Raw genomic sequence first — 20,707 nt, 5'->3', positions numbered from 1 at the left:
ATGAAATTCCAGTACCTGTCTTTGTAGAAGTTCCTGACATCAGTGACAAAGATTCCTCCAGTGTGGTTTTAATGATGATGCTCCACATCCTTTTTCCCAAAAGGAGCTAAATGTTCAGGTTTCCTGAGAATCTGGGATCACTGAGCGAGGAGCAGGTGGAGAGATTCCATCAGGACATAAAAGAGATGGAGACCAGGTATCAGGGACGCTGGGATGCAGTCATGATGGCTGATTACTGTTGGACTCTGAAGAGAGACATCCCTGCTGCTGAGCATTCAAGGGGTTCATAAAAACAGAACTTCATGTCCTGAATTTTGCACAATGATAACGTAACGTTCTAATTTACATGTACTTACCTTTATCAATTAACATAACATAACATTTAATTAATACATTTTATTAGAAAACTATTTTTTATCTCCTAAAACATTTTTGGATGAGAAATATTAAAGAAAATCAACTGATAATGTCACAAAATTGTAATCAATTTAGTCAGAAGATCGGATTTTTCAAAATCAAATTAGCATAAAAACCTGACCTGACTGAGAAAAATGGATATCATTTTTGGATTCAGCGGTGCTAAATGGTCCTAATTCAGTTGAAAAAACACAGACAACTTTCAAAAATGTTTTTTTTGTAACCCAGTGTTATCGAAGAGTCCCCTAAAAAGTTATTATTGCAACCAATATGATATTGTAGGCTGTAAAACTAATGAAGAAGTCTTATCAAATCTGTGTACATTTTGAGGAGATTTTACCTATTTTTTCTGTGTATATTGATTTTGATCTAATTGGTGGAATTATAGCCAGCTGTTAACAAAAATAAATAATACTGACTTTCACTATGTAAACAGTCAACTGACCACCTTGAATGGTACCTAATGGTAAGACTATGTTGCTACAAAGACTTTGTCACCAATAATACAACAAGTCAAATAATTTTGAGGTTATTTCAAACTAATCCCAGAACTTGTTTATATCTGTGCCCATATTGATTACTTAAAGTAAAGTAAATGAAGTATACCTGGCTTCAAGGTCAAGAGGATAAAAGTTAGGATTCATCAATGCGTATTTACAATGACGCCATCTTGGGCCCAAAGTCATGGATGGAGTAAACATCTGCTAATAGTTAAAGCATGAAAACAGTAACAGAGGAGCAGCAGCCTGAAACCACATGGACACATTTAAGTCCAAGCCAGACTAGAGTTCTCAGTCTCTGTTCAGGCTGGTATTGACATGCTAATACAGGTCTGCCAGCTGAACAGCTCCAACCAAGTGAACACCATCTCCCAGGGTCCTCAGCTTTGGCACGCTGCCTTCAAGGTCGGCAACGATTCATTCAAGCCAGAAGGTCAGGATTTAGTGAGGTGGTTTATTACACAGGTAAGTGTAGGAAAGTGCTCCAGATGAGGTATTAGCTTAAATTGGTAAGAAGCAATACCAACGAAGAGATGTGGCTGTAGTAGAGAAGAAAGAGGACATGCACAGGAATATGTGGCCTAAATATAGTGAACATGGTCCAAGCTTGTTACAAATTACACTCACCATTCACAGCAAAAATGCAGTCCAGTCCAGGGTTCAATTTGCATTATGGTAAATACTGAAAGTAACATTTTGTGTTATATACTGGGCATTTCATTTAGGGACATGCTGCTGTTTTATAAATGTTTTCATAAACTTTGAACGCTCATACATAATGAAATTGCCCTATGATCTTGTTATGGCCCGATCAATGCTGCCGATGCCCCCCTTGCCTTGTTCTACATTAACTACAAAGCAATAACTCACCATGAGACAGGTGTCGGGCCCAATATGAATTTCATTATACGTCCTTACTCAGTCTGGGTCGACTTATAATATTGTCATTATGGTGAGAGAGAGAGTGTGAGAGAGCGAGCAAGAGACAAGGACAGTGTCTGAGGGCTACACAAAAGCACCAGCTGGGAATGAGGAACACGCCAAATTCTCCATAAATTAACATCCACTCACCAAATCCAGTGGAGGGAGCAAGGCTCGGATCTATCACACAAGAGCACAGCCTGATCCCAAAAATGAATAATTGATGACTTGGAAAAAGAGTGGCCCGGAAACGCCAAGGGGTAATCTTGGTATTGATATGGTAAACCAATGCTACAAGCTAGTGCCAGGGATCAGGAAACAACACAAAAGTTAAAGTAGTTACACACAACTAGCAATTAGAGAGCAAAAACAGACCCCTTTTTGAAAAATGAAATTACGGTAGTGACAACATTCTCAACTAATGGTGTTAACAATTCAGTATTGGTTCATACAAAATAGAAATGACAATGTTGTTGATGATCAAGGACTTGAAGGAAAACCAGCCAGGCGTAAAACCATAACCATAACATGCGAAAGGTCAGAAAATCATAAGGTTACGGTTGACTTTGTATACAATTCTTGAAGAGAATCATGTCTGGGTAAAAAAAAACAATAATGCATAAAGAATTAACTACAAAAACTACAAACTTATCCCACTGCTAATTCTATCACATAATAATGTGGTATCGATTGAAGAATACAGTTACACTTTTTTTTTTTTTTAATATTGGGTAAGATATTCCTGTGCCAATTTGAGTACTTTATAAAAGGGCTGTCTCAATTTTATCAACATATACAACAGTGGCATTTAATACAAAAAGTAATCAAATGTATTTCAACTGAACTCTGAACTCTGAAGTCTGAACTCTCTTCCAAATCATACACTTTAACTGAAGATTGGCTGTGTAGACCTCTCAATTAGAAAGACCTAAGCTAAGCTTATCATTTGAAATGAATGCATCTCGATTTTATATATATATATATATATATATATATATATATATATATATATATATATATATATATATATATATATATATATATATATATATATATATATATATATATATATATATATATTAGCACAGCTCTTCTAGTAATGGAGGCCTGAAATAGACCCCTGTTTGTTATTTGGTGCCAGTATATCAAATAGCCCCTTATGCTGTTATTGTTTATTTGGCCTGTACTAAATGGCTTTGTTTTCCACTCATTCTAATAAGCTTACATATCTGTCCAGATGCAAACACACACCGGTGCACTACACTGGCTTTAATATAAACATCAGCCAGTGCCGTGACCATGACTGACCAGGTGACCTCATAAAACGCAGCCAGGAACCTTGGGAATTCAGTCATATTGGTGAAATAAATCACTCGGCAACCTGGAAAACCGCAGTCAAAAAGCCAGGATCATTATTTGAGGTTGTGGGGAAGTGTAATGATGTTGTAAATTAGTTGTTCGCGCTTGAGTAGGTTTTCATATCAGTAGTGTTAAAATATGTTGTGCTAGGTGGGTGAAAACTAGATTTCAAACAAAATCAAAATCTTTTTTTCTTGCAGTGTTGGATTTCTGTCAAACTGATACACTGTGAAGTTAGCAAAAAGAACCATCGTAGTAAATTGTATCAGAGTGGTTAGGGCCAACACAGAAAAGAGACTGAGGGTTAAACCCCGAGTATGCATGCCCTCAATAGCATATTCTGACTTCCACATCCAACATGTTGTATTGTAATTATGATTTGTAACTACACCACATAGGTATGACAAGGTATGAACTGTTGGCCCTGTGTGACTGGCCATTGTCCATGATAGACCCCACCTAAGGCCCATAATTAAGGGAACATGACACAACCTTGTGAAAGGTAGGAAGCAAAGCCTACAGCCCATGAAAACTCTAGAGCAAATATCATATTGGCTCAATGCACAAAAACGTATTTATAATTTCTAAAAAAAAAAAAAAAAAAGACAATAACAAAAAAATAGATCTGTTATCACATATTACACTGGCATCATTTACCCAGCAACAACCTATGCACATGCTAGACATCAGATAAACCAGCATCTGTAAATCACAGTAGTAGTAACAGCACTGCGGAGGGAAACCCAAAAATGAAAGGTTCCTATGTTTTTGTATAATGTCTGTCACTGGGTTACTGTCACGGTTTACCTGTCATATGACTACAGAGCGCCCTGTGATTCACTGCCATGGGCGTTCATCCAAACCAGAGTGCGTTAAAAAAGGGAAATTGATGCAGAGGTCTGGATCGTTACCAGGTCAAACGTTTCACACAGGTTTTACGCACAGCACGTACCTTTTACTTGGGTCTCGTAGTCCGCAATGATTTCCTTGTCTTTCTTATATTTTGTGGATGACATTATTCCTCTAGTGTGGGTGAAGTGAGACCCTGTGAGTCCACCCTTCTCTTTGATCCAAGATTGGTCCTTAACTCGTAACCACGTCCCCCAATCCCTCTCTCTTCTTCTTCACTCAATGTGCATTTAAAAGAGCAAAGCTTGTGCGCGCCGTACCGTTACAATGTGACGCTTTTGGTCACCTCTTAAGTGAAAACGGTGCAAAAATCACATCTAAGCTGCAGCAGCGCTTCCCTCGCATTCCTCGCTTTTCTTCCTCGCTGAAAGAAGAAGAGGAACCCCCTGGTACCAGTCACAAGTCAGGAAAACAAAGGAGTCGAGAGCAAGCTCTGAACTACAATAACGACAACATCATGAACGGAGAGGGACGTCGCCGTATCCAGACAGACGTACGCACGGTGAACGAGCCACCCGAGTACACTCTCTGTCTCTTTCTGACAAATTGCGCTGCAGGGAAACAGGAATTTAAAAGACAGTCACGTGATTGTGATTCTGCTCTTGTCCACCCCCTCCATCCTTTACGCTCCTTACGCTCAAACATAAATATTATGCAGGAGTCCAGTGATCAATGTACAACTAACTTGGACATATCATTATAAATAAGGCTAGCCTACAGATATAAGGGTATCCTACAGATATTCATGATTCTTGATATAGGCCTACGTGTTGTATACCCTAGTAACTACTCTATAATAAACTTTGACTTCGGCTACTAACTGGCAAGATTACATTTTCTCTACATGACTTCCTTTTTCTTTTAAAAATATATACTCAAATGAACATATAATTGCAGTCTATATAATATCTATGATAATCTATGAGCCTATAATGTAGCCTGTCATGAGCGTGAAAACCCATTGAGCCACTCCCATAAATAACAGGGTTACATTAGACGTGTAAAACTTTTGCCAACTTGAAACAACTGGCTGTTACAATCCCAAAGCAGTGTTTTATAGTGCTTCTTGTCATCACTACAGTATTCACAACACACTTTCTTTTGTCTTGGATCTAAAAGTAGCATTCATGCCTACACCTGACCAAGAACGCTACAGAGCCATGGTTCTCAAGCTGTGGTACAGGCACTACAGGCAGTACAACAACTCCGAGCGTTCATTTTTTAACATCGCCGATATGGTATATGGATTATAATAAGAACATCCGACATTCACACATATAAACATATGAGTATAGAGCATGTGAATAAACCAATTAAAGGTTGGCGCATTTTTTATTTGCCACAGTTGTCTGCTGTGTGGTTATATTGCCCTACAGTTCGAAATGTTGCATTTTTTTCAAGTCTGAAATCAATCTTTAGCTGTATATTGCTTCCAACTAAATTTGTATTATCGACATAAGCGAATCTATGCATTCCATTAGTATTCTAACATGTGATCAAGGTGTTAATCTGCACTGTTTAACCAATCAGTAAGTCAACAGAGCACAAATGAGGCGGAGTAATTCACAATAGTGTGTCTAACAGAACAATAAAGGATAGTGAAAATACCTCATTATATCTAACCCAGTCTTCTGCATTAAAGGTGTATTAAGCAACTTTTCAAGCTGCCATGGAAATATTGCGGATTTGTCTAAAACAGTGGTTATGAAACTTTTTGTATTTACCCCCTAATACGCTCACACAAGATGCATAATAAAAATAGTCCCGGAGCTCAGCCACAGCCCCTCCTCTCATTGCGCTATGAAGTTATTACAATATAACATTATATTATAAATATTATTATTAAAAAAAACAAGACAAAAAAAACTTCACATAGACCACATTTGTTGAGCATTATACCCCACAACAGGGCATTTAATTTGGACATTGGGTGCGGTCTCCCCACTGCCTTTAAACACAAGAGCAAAGACTTTTGCTGGGAAATGAAACCCCACATCCCTCTGGATAGCTCCTTCATCCGCGCCCGTTAATAATCCTCATGCTTAAACCCCGATTCTTGGTTCAATGGCGTTAACCGAAGTCCGAGCGCGGGTCGCGGTTCGCGGCTACCGGGAGACGCTCCACATCAGAGCGGCAGCTTTTCTGCTCCAAGCCAGAGGTGTGCCCACACATTTACACTCACACACCTGTCCGCCTCGTGTGCTCAGCCTGCCCGCCTGCCCGCCTATCTCCATGGCTCCATGCGTATTTGTTTACTGGACTACACGAGCAGCGGATTGTTTTATGTTGGAAAATAAAACTCTGGATTTACGCATGAGCTCAAAGGAACGCAGAGATTTGGATGATGGAGCAAACTGCTGGGGAATATTTCCAAATTTTAGAGAAGTTTTACGCACAAGGAGGACTATGTGTGGGTGAGTTTTACTTGAACTTTTAATGCTCTCTTGCCCATCTCGTCCATGTTTTTTCCTTTCTATTGAATCCTTAGATTAGATAGATGTAATCGGTTTCTTAGCGAGGTCTAGAATATCTCCTGCTCAAGGCCTCATTTCCACACATTTTGTTGTTTAGAACGCGACGTCCCACGATTATAACACAAGACATAGATGCAAACGTGTGATCCGGAGTAAAAACAGACAAACAACATAAACGTAAGCGCGGACATAGTGCTACATGGTGCTGCTGTGCGCTGTACGGAAGATCGGCCCACAAGTCAGTTTTCTTTTCCCCCAAAAAAATCTCGTCAGGTGCCCTTGTATGTACAGTGTTTAGAACCACTAGTCTAGAATGTTCCACAGTGTAGCATAAAACTTATCTATCTCCATAGACACAAGCAGTTAACGTCTCCATGCTAACTTACAGATTAGATCTGTGCAGAGGCGGCCTACTTTGAAAAAAATACACACAAAAATTTGCAGCTGAACTTGAAAATAAACTACAATATATGTTTAAATAGTTTCATATCAATGTGTCTTATTATTTGCTTTGTAGACGGCCACATGCTACTTGGCTAAACGGCGCACACGCCGTGTAAAGAGCTTGTTTTGGCATTTGACTTCTCAGTATGTTCATTATTACGATGTTGGCTCCATCTGCTGGACAAATAATATGATTACAGAGCTTTATCATTGTCTTTCGGTAAGAAGCAAGTAACATATCAGGTCTGTTCTATAATAAGCAATTTAAACTTATTCAAGCTTTTATGTTATTTTGTTGACAGCGTACAAGTAAAGACCATGCACGTGCGATACTTTTATTCTGAAGTACTTCCGGGAGGAGATTTGACAGCATCGTGGTTCCTCGTGTTTTGGATGTATTTTGCGCTTTCATACGATTAAGCTTGGAAAGGTACTGTTGCTATATCTGCATTTCAAGCTTACCACATTCGCGCTGTGTATAAGTATCAGAGCACGACGTTTTGGATATTATGTTTTTCTTGTTACAACTTTGACCAAATGAAAGCTAACGCTAGCTAGCAACTGTCATAAGTTTGAATAAGTCTTTACGCACGTGATTTTCTAAAGCCCTCTGAATGTAAAGTTCACTATAGTTATGGAATTATACCTCATTCACAGGCGTGCAGCAAGGACGAACTGTCATTGTTTGGGGTCCCACTCTCTCCACAGACAGAGATGTCAGAGAGCGGGGAGTGTGAGCCCGCCGGTGCCACCTGCATCACCGTCACCATCGGGGCCACTGTGCCCACGGGGTTCGAGCACACGGCCGCAGAGGAGGTCAAGGAGAAGATCGGCGTGGATGCTAAAATAAGCAAAGACCGAGGAAGAATATATTTTTCAATAACCACTGACAGCCTTTTTCAGGTAATACAGTTTCATTTCTTTATAAATATGGCTACAATGTTATTTTTACCTTGTTACACATAGCCTTTCTGGGTGATTGGATACTACACAACAGCTGAACAACAGTAGGTGCTTAGGATAAACACTGGACAGTGGTCAGTTGCTGACAAAGTTTACAAATGCATAACCAAACTGTTAATATCTTATTATCTTATATCTCGTATAGGCCAAACTGTAATAATGTGAAGTAATGCCATTATATCATTGTTATGTCTATCTCTATCTATCTATCTATCTATCTATCTATCTATCTATCTGTGTATATATATATATATGTATATATATATATATATATATATATATATATATATATATATATATATATATATATATATATATATATATATATATATATATATATATATATATATATATGCAAACCCAAATTCATCTAGCCTAATCTATGACACATGCTTACTCTGTGAGTAGGTTCATCGTCTGCGGTCTGTGGACAACCTCTTTGTTGTGGTTGATGACTATGACCATTACGAGTTCAAAGAATCAAAGGTAAACAGAAATCATGCTTCATGTGCTTTAATTGGATAATACATTATTTGTTTGACGATGTCTGTGTTTATCAGGAGGAGACATTGGCAGAACTGAAACTGCTCGCTTCCAAACTTCCCTGGAATGATGCTTTGGAGGTCTGGAAATTAAATAGATCTTTTAAGAAGAAGAAAAGTCATCGCAGAGGAGACAATAAACTCAAAGTTAAACCCGAGGATGGTCAAGATACAGCAGAGGTCCAGAATGAGCAGGGGGAGCTGCCTGAGGGAGTGTCCGAAGACCAGTCAATTGCTGACGTCACTGACCAGACTGAAGTGTCAACTCCAGACCAAGAGGAACTATCTGAAACTAAGGTCATGAAGTTTCGTGTGACATGCAGCAGAGCAGGGGATAAGCACAGTTTTTCTTCTACTGAGGCTGCCAGAGACTTTGGTGGAGCTGTGCAAGAATTTTTCCAATGGAAGGCCGACATGACAAAGTTTGACATAGAGGTGGGTGTGTCTGTGTCAACTATACTGACATAAACTACAGTCATGAGCCAAAAAAAAGACTTGACCAGATCAAAATACAAAGCATAAGTCAGGGATTTGCAGGACTTTTTTCCACACAGACATAGATTTTCTTACATAATGTGTTTTGTTGATCATTTTCTACAATAACAGCACATTTGTTTTGTGTGTTACAGGTTTTACTTAACATACATAATGAGGAAGTAGTGATTGGCATTGCCCTCACAGAAGAAAGTTTACACAGGAGAAATATCAGTCACTTTGGACCTACCACCCTGCGCTCCACCCTCTGCTATGGGATGTTAAGGTATTTCACCTTTATACTGATGGAAGAAAGAATAATATTTCTTTGTTTTTTTGTATTGGCATAGCTCATATCATAATGAAAGCAGATGATTTGCCTTAGCCACACTAGAAAGCAAAACACTACAGGAATAAAACATACACTGTGACTTAATTGTAGTATAGGTAGTAACAGTACTTGTGTTATAAAGATCATGATGTTTATGTTAATAAAGGTTTTACAATTAAATGTCATAATGCTTGTAAAATGATGGTGACAAATCCTTTCTCTCATAGACTGTGTAAACCTCAGCCATCCGATATTATACTTGATCCAATGTGTGGAACGGGAGCTATACCTCTAGAGGTAAGATGTTACATAAATATAAATACTGTTTGTATTGTAAACATTTATTTGCCTGGTAAACATTATTTTATGCCCTATAATCTTACAAATGTTGATATTTCTTTCCTTCAGGGAGCCATTGAATTTAACAATGCTTTCTACATAGCTGGTGACAACAATGACATGGCAGTTAATCGCACCGTCAATAACGTGTTCCACTTTCAGAAACAAAGAGTGGACAAGGGCAGGTAGGAGAGGCTTATCTCAAATTTAAATCATTGTGGTTTCTTTTAACTTTCATTTTCCTCCATAGTGCATTTGGGTTACCCATCGACACAGTAAGATGGGACCTCTGCAACTTACCCATGAAGACAGGCTCTGTGGACATTATTATTACAGATATGCCTTTTGGAAAAAGGTATGTTATAACCCAATGTTTCCTCTGTTATTTATGTAAGATGCGTATATAAACTTTGTACCTATGTTTTTACCCTAAAGAATGGGCTCTAGGAAGAAGAACTGGGACCTTTACCCGTCTTGTCTTAGGGAAATGGCCCGTGTGGTCAGACCAGGCTCGGGAAAGGCTGTGCTGTTGACACAAGACAAGAAGTGCTTTGCCAAGGTAATATTACTCCCGGTCATTTTCTGCCAAGATTTTATTTAGAGTGGTTTGGTGATAATCCCTGTTTTTGAATAATTTCCAAGAGTCTGTATTTACTGGCAGCATAGCCAACTTCCTTTTCATAAGAAGCTGAAGAAGTAAATAAATGTGAATGACTAAGTGACTGTGTCAGAACACAGTCAGTGTTTGTTTAAAAAACAAAAAACAAAGCCATGATTTTGATCACATCTGCTATTACCAGCAGATAATTGCACAACCCGAAAAGATGAAACAACTCCAACTGAGCCCATTGCTCAAAGAAGAAAAATCCAAAATGCTTGGGATCTTTTTGTCTAGCTAGTTGAAGATGCTTATTTGTGGCTGAGTGCTAAATTAACTTTTGCAAGAAAAACAGAAGGCAAGGCATTATTCAAAGGTTTAAAAAGGCTTTATTTCACTGGGCTAAATTATATTTTTGAACCTTTTAAAAGAAGGCTATATGGGCCTTGGCTTTGTTCCTGGTTAAATCATTAATTTAAATTTATTTGAGTGAAGTAAATAAATAATTTCCTTAAAGACAATACAAGCATCTGAATTATCAAGTAAAATACAACAGCATGGGATTTGTTTAAGTCCTAGAAATGGAGAATTCTCACAACTTAGTCCTAAAATAATTGTGTAATGTTTTAAAGCACTGTTTCAGTGCAGTCGATGCATCATGGAGAAGTCATCTGTGTTTTGCCTTAGACCAAACAGTTGAGTAGTTTGTTTATGGATGTCTTTAGTTTGCACTGTGGAGTCTTATGTGTTTAGTTTGACTGGTCTGATTCTGCGTGCAGGCGATCTCTCGGATGGGCGGCTTGTGGAGGAAGATGCACACTGTGTGGGTGAATGTGGGGGGCTTACACGCCGGGGTCTACCTCCTCAAACGCACCGGAGGCGTGTTTGGACAAACACCTGAGGACATCTATAATGTACCACAGGGGGACGGATCGTCTCACAGGGACAAGGACAGCTCTGAGACATCCTAATATATATCCAAGGATTACAGCATTCATCTCACGTTGCCATTTGTTGTTTTTGGTTTAAAAAAAAAAAAAAAAAATGAATGTAAAATACTCAGTCAAGTATACGGTTTTAGTCATCTCTGTTGAAAGTTCAGTTCCACATTTTGCCATATTTAGATGAATAAAATAAACTTGTTCACTTTACTCCAGTTTTTATTTCCATGTGTGACGTGCTGCCCTGTGTGTGCTGAAGAAACCACCCTTTATAAACTCATTTGAGTAGGTGTGTGAGTAATGGCTTACTACAAAATCTAAACAGGTTGCAGCAGGAATAAACCTCATGAGGCAACTGAAACCTAGACACATGTCTTATGAACATGACATTACAACTTTATTACTGAGTCTCAGCTTTTGAAGAAAATTACTCACTACTGTTTCTGTAAAGCACCCAGCTTTTACAGTCTAAAACAAATAAAGTCTACTAGTCTGCTACATATTTAAAAACACTGAGTAGACGGTAGAAAACCAGTCAGCAGTTGAACTACAGGGAAACTACAGGCTATGCTCACAGTCAGGAACATACATGGAACAGAACCTTTCTTTCCTTAAATAACATGTTTCTGAGTTACTATGTTGAAGGAAGAATCATTGTGTGAGCCTGTGTTTGCCTCGGTGTTGAGAATCATTTTTCAAATAAAGTGCATAAAACTGACGCGTCCTGGTTGATTGGTTACACACACATGGACACATACAGCCCACTGAAGAATAAAGGGTTACACTCGACTATTTTTGTGGACGGTGTATCATCTACAGTTACTATTTTCATTTGCAGACAGAATCATTGTATTTTTTTAAATTGTACTGAAATGCGCCTGCGGCACAGAGGCGGCCGCAGTGACGCAACAGCACGTACAGGATAAAAGCTGCGGGTGGGGCGTAGGGACAATCTGACAGGACACAACACACGACATGATTTGGACAATCATTTTACTTATCCAGGCGGGCCTCCTCTATTTTGTTCTAACACACAGGAAAAGGTAAGATCACTTACCCAGTTATGGATATGACGGGCTACATTGTGTTACTTTGTAAATTATGTTTTTCCTTAAGTTTTAATAGTCCTAGAAAGTTTATATTTATGGCCTAGTTTATATATATATTTTCTATCTTTGCAGATGTAATAATAGGCCTAATCAAAATTTCAGTTTGGTATTTTCCAGAAATATATGTCACCATGTTTTGTAGCCTTTAAAACAAAAGCGCATTTCTCTTTTCAATACTGGGTTGTCTCTGTCCTTGTGTGAAGAATGTGGTTGAGCTACTTCAGCGCTATAATTAGATGGGAGTACCGTTTGATCGCGGTTCTTTATTTCCCTTTTTGCTTAATTACAATGACGCTTGGTAATAAATCATATCTATTATTCGCCACTTGGCAAACTGCCATGTGCTTATAATTGTGTCGTCAGCACACACGTGCAGGTTGAGCCTAAGTAACAAACAACACAACAATAGTGAAGTGTAGATGTCATAACTGTGTTGATTATTGTTCTGTGACCTGTGACTTATGTGTGCCCTGCTTTTGTTCAGATACAAGACTGATCCTCCACTGGATAAAGGCGTTATCCCGTGGCTGGGGCATGCCTTTGAATTTGGAAAAGATGCTTTCAAGTTTCTTGGTCGAATGAAGATGAAACATGGGGACATCTTCACTGTAAGATGAATTGAAATAACAATAATCATCTACAGACAAAATACTGAATAGCAGATAGGCTCTGCTTCAGCCAGTTTGACCTTTATATTATTGATGGTCATTTTGTAAATGGAAAGAAATTGTACAGAGTGGTTTGAACATTTACTCACCATTCTCTAACCAGTGAGCATGTTCTTGGGCAAGACTCTTCACCCTCCTTGTTTAGTGAGAGAGGGGCCAGTGGTGCACGTTGGCAGCCAGCGTCACTGCAGTCAGTCTGTCCCAGGGCAGCTATGACCACAGTGTGTGGAGCTTTGAGAGCCATTTACTCAAATGTCTGACATTCTGATTGGTACAAGAATATTGGTGCAACATGTATTTTTGTTTGTTTGTTTTTGTTTTATTTCCTGTGTTGCTGTGGTTGGAATTATAAAAGTTATACATGGAAAAAGTTTATGATAGTGCATTGTACTATTCAGGCACATTGAATGGCATTTTTATGTATATCCTAATCTAAATCATGTAACAACTCATGCTTTTATTATTATTATTATTATTTCATTTATTTATTTATTTGGTGTATTGTTGCAGGTGCGTGTGGCTGGGCGTTACGTCACCGTTCTCCTGGACCCTTTCTCCTATGACTTGGTCCTAAATGATAAGAACTGCCTGGACTTCTCCCGATACGCTGCACTGCTCATGGACAGAATCTTTCAGCTTCAGCTCCCACATCACATGCAAAATAAAAGCAAAGCAATAATGAAACAGTAAGTGAAACAGAAGGTTTAAGTTTAGCTGGAGTGAAAGAGCTTTTAGGAACTTGGCTTTCTCTTTTGGTGTTTGGAGATCTAATTTTATCACATAGTGGTGGAAAGTAGTAGTAATAATAGTAGCAGTAGCAGTAGCAGTAGTAATAGGAGTAGTAGTAGTAGTAGTATGGTAGGTATTTCCATTAGTAGTAAATAACCTATAGTTATAAATCTGTTTTTTGCTTTGCCTGGATCTGTTCCACAGTATGAGATTGAATTTATCTGTCTTTATGAAATCTCGCAGGTGATGCCACGAGGCCAAGTTACAAGTTATATCTGTGGAGAGGCTACTCAAAAAAAAAAACAACAATTGGTTCACTTTATGATTGTGTTTGTGCTTAAGGTGTATTCTTTTAAAGTAGGCAGTTTTATTAAAGTAACAGTAAATATCTGGCAGATTAATATGGTTATTATCATTTATGAGTTGCAATTGTAAGCACAGTTCTTATGGTGTGTAAACTGTCTTTTTCAGGCACTTTCTCGGCATGAATTTGAGCAGCTTAAACACGTCTATGGGCCGACACCTGCACAATTTGGTGAAAGCTGAGCTCTCTTTGAACCAGAAAGACTGGACAGAAGAGGGACTGTTCAACTTTTCCTATGGCCTGCTTTTTAAGTATGAACTACTACTTCCTCCCTCCTAAACATACAAGAATTCTCTCTTAGCAACAGAGCCTGACATCTTGTATCTAAACAGTTTACCCAGCAAGCTCTTGTTCTGTCCAATGTTAGTAAACTCTTAAAGAAAATATAGAGAAACTTGAATATTTGACGTCACGTTTCCGTATGTAGTGAATCACTTGACAAGTTTGACAAGAAGATTGTTGTGTCAGTTAGATGGTATCTGAAACACAGGATTATTAATGGAAAATGTGTGGGTTGCTCATTTTATATGTCAAGTTTTAAAGCCATTCATCAACCTGGACTCATTCCCTCTCTTGTTTCATGTTTTCTTGCAGGGCTGGGTATTTGACACTTTTTGGAGATGAACAAAACAACAACAGCATGGATCTATCAAAAATCTATAAAGAGTACATGAAGTTTGATGGTCTATTGATAAAGTTAGCAAGAGGCACACTCAAGCCAGGTAAAGACATTTAGCATTTTAGGCTCATCTTATTTTCAGATATCACACTCAGGTCACATGGGGAAGTGTGGTTTCAATAGAGCTGTTGTGTACTGGATTGTTTGTTTGTTGAGTATTGTGGCACAATATTTTCACAATCAAATTAAATTTGCCATTATAGTTGGCGCAGTTATCACATTGCAAAGGCTACAATTATTTAGATAATAGAATGTTCTCTACAAAGAACAATATGTCCTGTCTTTCATGGCAAAATCTTGTTGTACCTGTAGTTTAGACCTTTAAAAACATGTTATGAAATCCACATGAATAGTATTAGTTTAAGATTGCATAGTTCAGTCTCAAATGTTAATAATAAGTCAAGTTAATAAATTGAAAATGTAGACATGTTCTAGTTAATAAAGTTCTTTGTTTATATAACATTAATCTGCAGTATAATAGAGTCAGTGTTTTGGCCTAATCTTGTATATATTTTAGTTGTCCGTAGTTTCGTTCTTGTGTACTTTCTTAGCCCTGATCTTGTATCTGTAAATCTTTGATGGCTCAATTTAGTGAAATTGTTTATCTTGTGCCGATGACTCACTTGTGCTTTGTGTTTATCTGGATATAACAGAGGAGAAGAAATTAGCACAGTGTGTCCGTCAGAATTTGTGTGAGCTCCTGTCTCCAGTGGGAATCAAGGAGGACTCGGGGCTGGGGTCCTGGGTCCACACCTACAGACTGCTGCTCCAGGATGTGGGTGCAGACCGGGACACACAGAACAAGGCCTTACTCATGCAGCTCTGGGCTTCTCAGGTGAGTGTTCACAGTAACACCAGGTTTCAGATTACATCACAATATTCAATAGACTTGTTATGTTTAAAGGGGCACTTCGCAACTTTTCTGGTGGGGGATGGGGTCCACTATATTTTGTCTTCACGTAAATGTTATTATATTTCCTGAAATGTTCCACGGTGTGACATTAAACATATCGATCTTGCATTTATTCAATTACAGGTGTTTTTATTGCTCAAAATTACCTTGAAAAACATGCATTCTTACTGTGAGTGGGCTTGCCTCTCCACAGACCTGACCTGTAATTTGACCTGGAACAGTTTTATAGCGCAGCTTTAATTGAGTTTGGGACTGGAAATGTAGCTGTTATTTATTTGCAGATTTCTGTAATTTGGTTTTCCCTACCAAATCCTACATAGTAAAATATCATCTAGAATGTCCAAATATACAGAAGGAGATGATCTTAAGTGTTACATGGTCTGAAAGTCAAAATAAAGATGAATTTAGGTTCCTCTGCCCCAAAAAGATGTCCTATATATTCTGTTTTATATTCAGGTCACTTGAGTCTATTATTAGATGCATATTTTAAAAAGTTATGCTGTTGCCTTATCTGGCTTTCAATGATGGGAAATTTCTCTGGAAACAAATGAAAACAAATTGAACTGGCTCTGAATGCAATTGAAATATGCAACAACTCAAGAGTAGAAAGCATTGGGATAAGTGTGTGGTAAGAGATTAGTTGAGAATTATTGGTTTTTGGTATGAACAGGAGTTTCTTCCTTCTTTTAAATTCAAGAGAAGCCAAAATATCAAACAGTGTGCAATGCTGTCTTTTACCAGAAGAGGCCACTATGTCCCTGTGAGTGCTACTGTGGTGTATTCAATTGGTGGACATGTTACACAATACTGAAATTAACACACAACTAAAACTATTTTGCATATAAAATTCCTCTTTCTGGTTTTACTCCAAATTGGTAAGAGCCTGTGTCTTTGTTACAATGCTGAATAAAATTAGATGCAGGCACTAAAATATTAAATTCATGTCTGAGTCATTTGGCCCTGTTCTTGTCCTGCTGAAGACCTATTCAGATATGATAATACTGACATTTGCTGCAACCACACCGACTTAGTCATTTGTTTTTCTGTTGCTTTCATTTCCATTTCATTAAATGTGTTAATTAACTGTAGTCTGGTAATTAACAAAAAATGTCATATTATTTATCATTATACATTTATGTTTAGTTTCAGAATAATAATCTTAAAGGCTTCCAACATAACAATATTGCAGTTGTCTAATTTTCATTTTAACTGAGATTAGTATTTATAAAATGGTGTCCACATACTGGCCTTACTATTACTTTTACCAAAGCAGGTGGCAGGTTTGTTTTAAAGGTGCAATATAGAGCAGGGTCTGTCACCTTCTTCTTCTCCATGCTTAGTTTGAAATCTTTCACTGTATGGCTTTAAACTTAACTACATGTGTTTTTATTGTTTAGAAATACATTAGAAAAACAATAGTTTTTGCTGTGAGCATATTTGTCTTTCCACAGATCTGACCTGTAACATGTGACCAGGTAATGTCACATGCATGTCTCCGTGGAGTTAAATGAGTTTAATCTAATGCCGCTGAACATTTCAGGCAAAGCATAATGTCTCCATGGACACAAGCATATGGTAGCATCCTTCTGAGAAGTTACATAGTGCAACTGTAAATGAGTGTATGTATGTGTATGTATTCATTGTACATGATTAGTATCCATTTTTTGTTGAAAAAGTCCTTAACCTGTAAACATTAGTCACTCAAACCTATAAAAAATAAAATTGTAGCATACGGTTATGTCAGAGTTAGCAAACTGTCGTGTGCGTGCTGTCGCTAAGCAGCTCTTGAGAGGAGAGTGGCCCTTTATCACCCAGCTCATGTGAGTGTTTGTTTTCAGGGTAATGCTGGTCCAGCTGCATTTTGGCTTTTGGGATTTCTGCTGACCAATCCTGACGCCATGGCAGCCGTAAAGAAGGAATTCAGTGGGATTTCACAAACATCAGACACATGTTTACTCACTGTGAAAACTCCAGTATTTGGTAAGGCTCACCTCTCACAACAAATAAACCAATTTCCTCTTTTACTTTGCATTATTCATGTTTGCTTTTCTTTTTGGCCTAATGTAACATTCCAACTTCCTGCCCCTTTATATTATAAACCATCTCAGCCTGGCTTATATTGACTTTCATTTGCAAAACATCTAGCATGTGCTATGCTTTTGATGTTCCTATTCCTTGTCCCATTTCACCTCTTTTAAGCCACAGTATGTGACTTTTTAAAAATGAAAGCATGTTTGTTTTTGGTTGGTTTTATTGACCTGAAAACATGTATCCTTACTGTAATCGGGTCTGCATCTCTACAAACCTGACTCTTTTGGCCTCTTTCTTTCTTTCTCTTTCTTTCTTTCTTTCTTTCTTTCTTTCTTTCTTTCTTTCTTATTTCCATGGAAATTATGTTATTTTGGCCATAATTGTCCATAGTATGGCATAAAACACATCTATCTCCATGGATGATGCTTTAAGTATAGTTTTAAGGTTTTTTGTTTTTTTTTCCCATGGAATCATGCAGGTGACATGTCATGTCCAGAAACTTCTTCTTCTCCTTCTTGTCTTTCTGCTCCTGAAATTCACCTTTTACCCTCTCCAAATATTTCCTCTACCTATTTCATTATTATATAACATTATGTCTGTGGTGCATTTGGTTCTACACAGACAGTGCTCTTGAAGAGACTCTCCGACTCACTGCTGCCCCCTTCATCACTAGAGAGGTAGTGCGTGAGAAAACCATCCATATGGCAGACGGACAGGAGTACCTGCTCAGAAAAGGGGACAGAGTTTGTCTGTTTCCCCTCCTGAGTCCTCAGATGGATCCAGAAATACACAGTGAGCCTCAGGTTAGGAGTCATTGTTAATAAGAGTCTGTATTATTCAAAAGTGATTAATTTGCTTAACTTTATTTATTTATATTCGACTTCAAACATTTGTCCTCCCAGTCAGTTATAAGAATTATAGTTCCTCTATGTTTTTAAAGTCACATAGTCAATCAGTCAAAATCTGCTTGTGTATTGTCTTTCAAACAGCTAATGTGTGTTTTACATAAGACAACTGAAACATTAGAAAACCTTTATTTCATTTTTCAATACACCAGAAAATCCCATCTTGCCTTTTGCTCAAATTTCATGCCAACCAGTTTAGGCTTTGTATTTTTACACTGTTATACTAATGCAATGCTGTGTGAAAGTTTTCAGAATACATTACTCTGATTTGATCATGTTATAAAGACTGGTATTCCATCAAATGTTATTAATAGGATCTAATTGGATCTCTTATTTCGCATGTTCAAATGTGTTTCTGTTGCAGAAATTCAAGCATGATCGTTTCCTGAATCAAGATGGATCACCAAAGATGGATTTTTACAAAAGAGGTAGAAAGCTGAAATATTACACCATGCCGTGGGGTGCAGGGACAAATGGCTGTGTGGGGAAGCGGTTGGCTATCAATACCATCAGACAGTGAGTATTCAAGGACTCATGCAGGGCAAAACTTTATATTACAACCAGAATGAAACTGTATCATTGTAACTTTGTGCTCCCTCCTCTACAGATTTGTTTACATGGTGCTGACAAAGTGTGATTTGGAGTTGTGCGACCCCAATGCTCAGATGCCTGAAGTTAACACAAGCCGTTATGGATTCGGGGTTTTACAGCCAGAGGGAGAGCTGTATATCCGATATAAGTTGAAACAAACAATGAAGGATAATGAATGAACATATTTATACATTTCAGTTTATTGTTTATTCATAATATGTTATACATTTATCTTTGTATTTATATTTATCTGTAAATAAATGTTATTTTTTGTAAATTCTTTGGTAGTGCCAGTTTTTCAAGACATATATGTCCATGGATATTACAGCAAATTCTTAAGCTGAATTCACCTTCCCATTGCAAATGTCAGTGTATAAAATTAAAAGCACTTTGTAATGGTAAAGTTGAATACTAAGTAAACAAATCCAGTAGCATGCACTTCAATTCAGCTACCTCTGTCTTGAACAGTTTATACTGGGCACAACAATGTAGACTAGAGTTTAAGTGGTCCTGAGAAACAGCCATTTATATTTATTGTGTTTACATTACAGACTTTATTTTATTTAATTGATCTTCGTCAAAGAGTATAAGTCACAAAGTCTCGGGGCTGTGCTCTTGGTGTCCAATGGGAGGGCGCGCAGTCTCTGAGACGGCGCTGCAGAGGTTAAACTGGAGGCAGCTCTTGTGGAGGCGCGGAGAAGGCAGCCCCTGCAGATCACTGTCCACACGCTCCAAAGACACTGCGCGCAGGTGGAGAGCCCCACAGGAGCCCCACAGGAGCCCCACAGGAGCCCCACAGGAGCCCCACAGGAGCCCCACAGGAGCCCCTCTCTCCTCCCGGCGACTTGTTGAGGGATAATCTTCAGGAGGGCTTTGGTCGAAGCGGACGGGATTGCATGTCTCTTTAATACGGAATATTGTGTTTCAACATGTCGGAACGCGGCTCATAATGCCTTCAGCTCCGCGCAGGCTCCCGAAGACCTCCACGCACCGCTCAAGTTTGTAGCTGAGATGTTGGCGGGCGAGCCGCTTCGTTACAAACGGGGCACACGTACGTACTGCATCCTTTCTGATAATGCTTATTTTATATACTTTGCCTAATGTTTTGATTAGGTGTGGTTGATTTAGTGGCTCTAACTTTTGTTAGATTGACCGCTAGTTTGGAGTAGAAACACATATTTGTAGAAAAGGTCTGTTGTTGCCCACACATGCGCAGCTCGCACGCCGGTCAAAGTGTTCTGTACTCTTAATCAAAGTTGATAATCGGGGTGAGATTTAGTCTTGCCTCCATCAGTAATCCCTCTGTAGAACAGTCCGCTCTGGAGATGCCATTCACAACTAAAGTAGGCAGGCAGGTTTTTTTTGTTTTTTTTTTTTTTGAATCACGAAAGAGTGTAGCGCATTCAGCACCACAGACAGCGCTCAGTGGATGGATAGACGGATAGACAGATGTTTCAGCACCGGACAGCGCCCAGGGTCCTGGTCCTGGGAAATGGTTTTAGAAAT

The 20,707-nt window shown here is 38.4% G+C and overlaps 2 protein-coding genes across 3 annotated transcripts; both read left to right on the top strand.

Moving 5' to 3' along the window:
• Window positions 1-7,366: 7,366 nt before the first annotated feature.
• thumpd3 (THUMP domain containing 3) lies at window positions 7,367-11,416 on the top strand. 2 transcript variants are annotated; one of them, XM_033966274.2, is made up of 10 exons: window positions 7,367-7,454; window positions 7,733-7,927; window positions 8,396-8,473; window positions 8,548-8,964; window positions 9,159-9,289; window positions 9,562-9,631; window positions 9,743-9,858; window positions 9,924-10,028; window positions 10,109-10,232; window positions 11,051-11,416. In XM_033966274.2, exons 2-10 carry the CDS (start codon window positions 7,739-7,741, stop codon window positions 11,240-11,242), a joined length of 1,422 nt encoding a protein of 473 aa, XP_033822165.1. In that variant the 5' UTR covers window positions 7,367-7,454; window positions 7,733-7,738; the 3' UTR covers window positions 11,243-11,416. The 2 variants fall into 2 exon arrangements, with proteins under 2 accessions (XP_033822165.1, XP_033822164.1); XM_033966273.2 differs by having other exon boundaries at window positions 7,682-7,927; window positions 11,051-11,397.
• Window positions 11,417-12,173: 757 nt separating this feature from the next.
• On the top strand, window positions 12,174-19,475 carry LOC117370742 (prostacyclin synthase-like). Its single transcript, XM_033966272.2, has 10 exons — window positions 12,174-12,255; window positions 12,806-12,929; window positions 13,500-13,675; window positions 14,190-14,333; window positions 14,677-14,804; window positions 15,415-15,596; window positions 17,513-17,654; window positions 18,327-18,508; window positions 18,975-19,126; window positions 19,218-19,475. Exons 1-10 carry the CDS (start codon window positions 12,188-12,190, stop codon window positions 19,378-19,380), a joined length of 1,461 nt encoding a protein of 486 aa, XP_033822163.1. The 5' UTR covers window positions 12,174-12,187; the 3' UTR covers window positions 19,381-19,475.
• The last annotated feature ends 1,232 nt before the right edge of the window (window positions 19,476-20,707 follow it).

This window comes from Periophthalmus magnuspinnatus, chromosome 5, assembly GCF_009829125.3.
Source record: "Periophthalmus magnuspinnatus isolate fPerMag1 chromosome 5, fPerMag1.2.pri, whole genome shotgun sequence".
Classification (NCBI taxonomy): Eukaryota; Metazoa; Chordata; class Actinopteri; order Gobiiformes; family Gobiidae; genus Periophthalmus; species Periophthalmus magnuspinnatus.
This window is presented reverse-complemented; position numbering and strand designations above follow the sequence as displayed.

Bases quoted from the DNA above. Each gene is read 5' to 3' on its own strand.
- thumpd3 (XM_033966274.2), top strand. From the start codon at position 7,739: ATGTCAGAGAGCGGGGAGTGTGAGCCCGCCGGTGCCACCTGCATCACC. The intron at 9,290-9,561 runs GTATTTCACCTT...TTTCTCTCATAG, and splicing joins CTCTGCTATGGGATGTTAAG to ACTGTGTAAACCTCAGCCAT. The intron at 9,859-9,923 runs GTAGGAGAGGCT...TTTCCTCCATAG, and splicing joins CAAAGAGTGGACAAGGGCAG to TGCATTTGGGTTACCCATCG.
- LOC117370742 (XM_033966272.2), top strand. From the start codon at position 12,188: ATGATTTGGACAATCATTTTACTTATCCAGGCGGGCCTCCTCTATTTT. The intron at 18,509-18,974 runs GTTAGGAGTCAT...TTTCTGTTGCAG, and splicing joins AAATACACAGTGAGCCTCAG to AAATTCAAGCATGATCGTTT. The intron at 19,127-19,217 runs GTGAGTATTCAA...CCTCCTCTACAG, and splicing joins GCTATCAATACCATCAGACA to ATTTGTTTACATGGTGCTGA.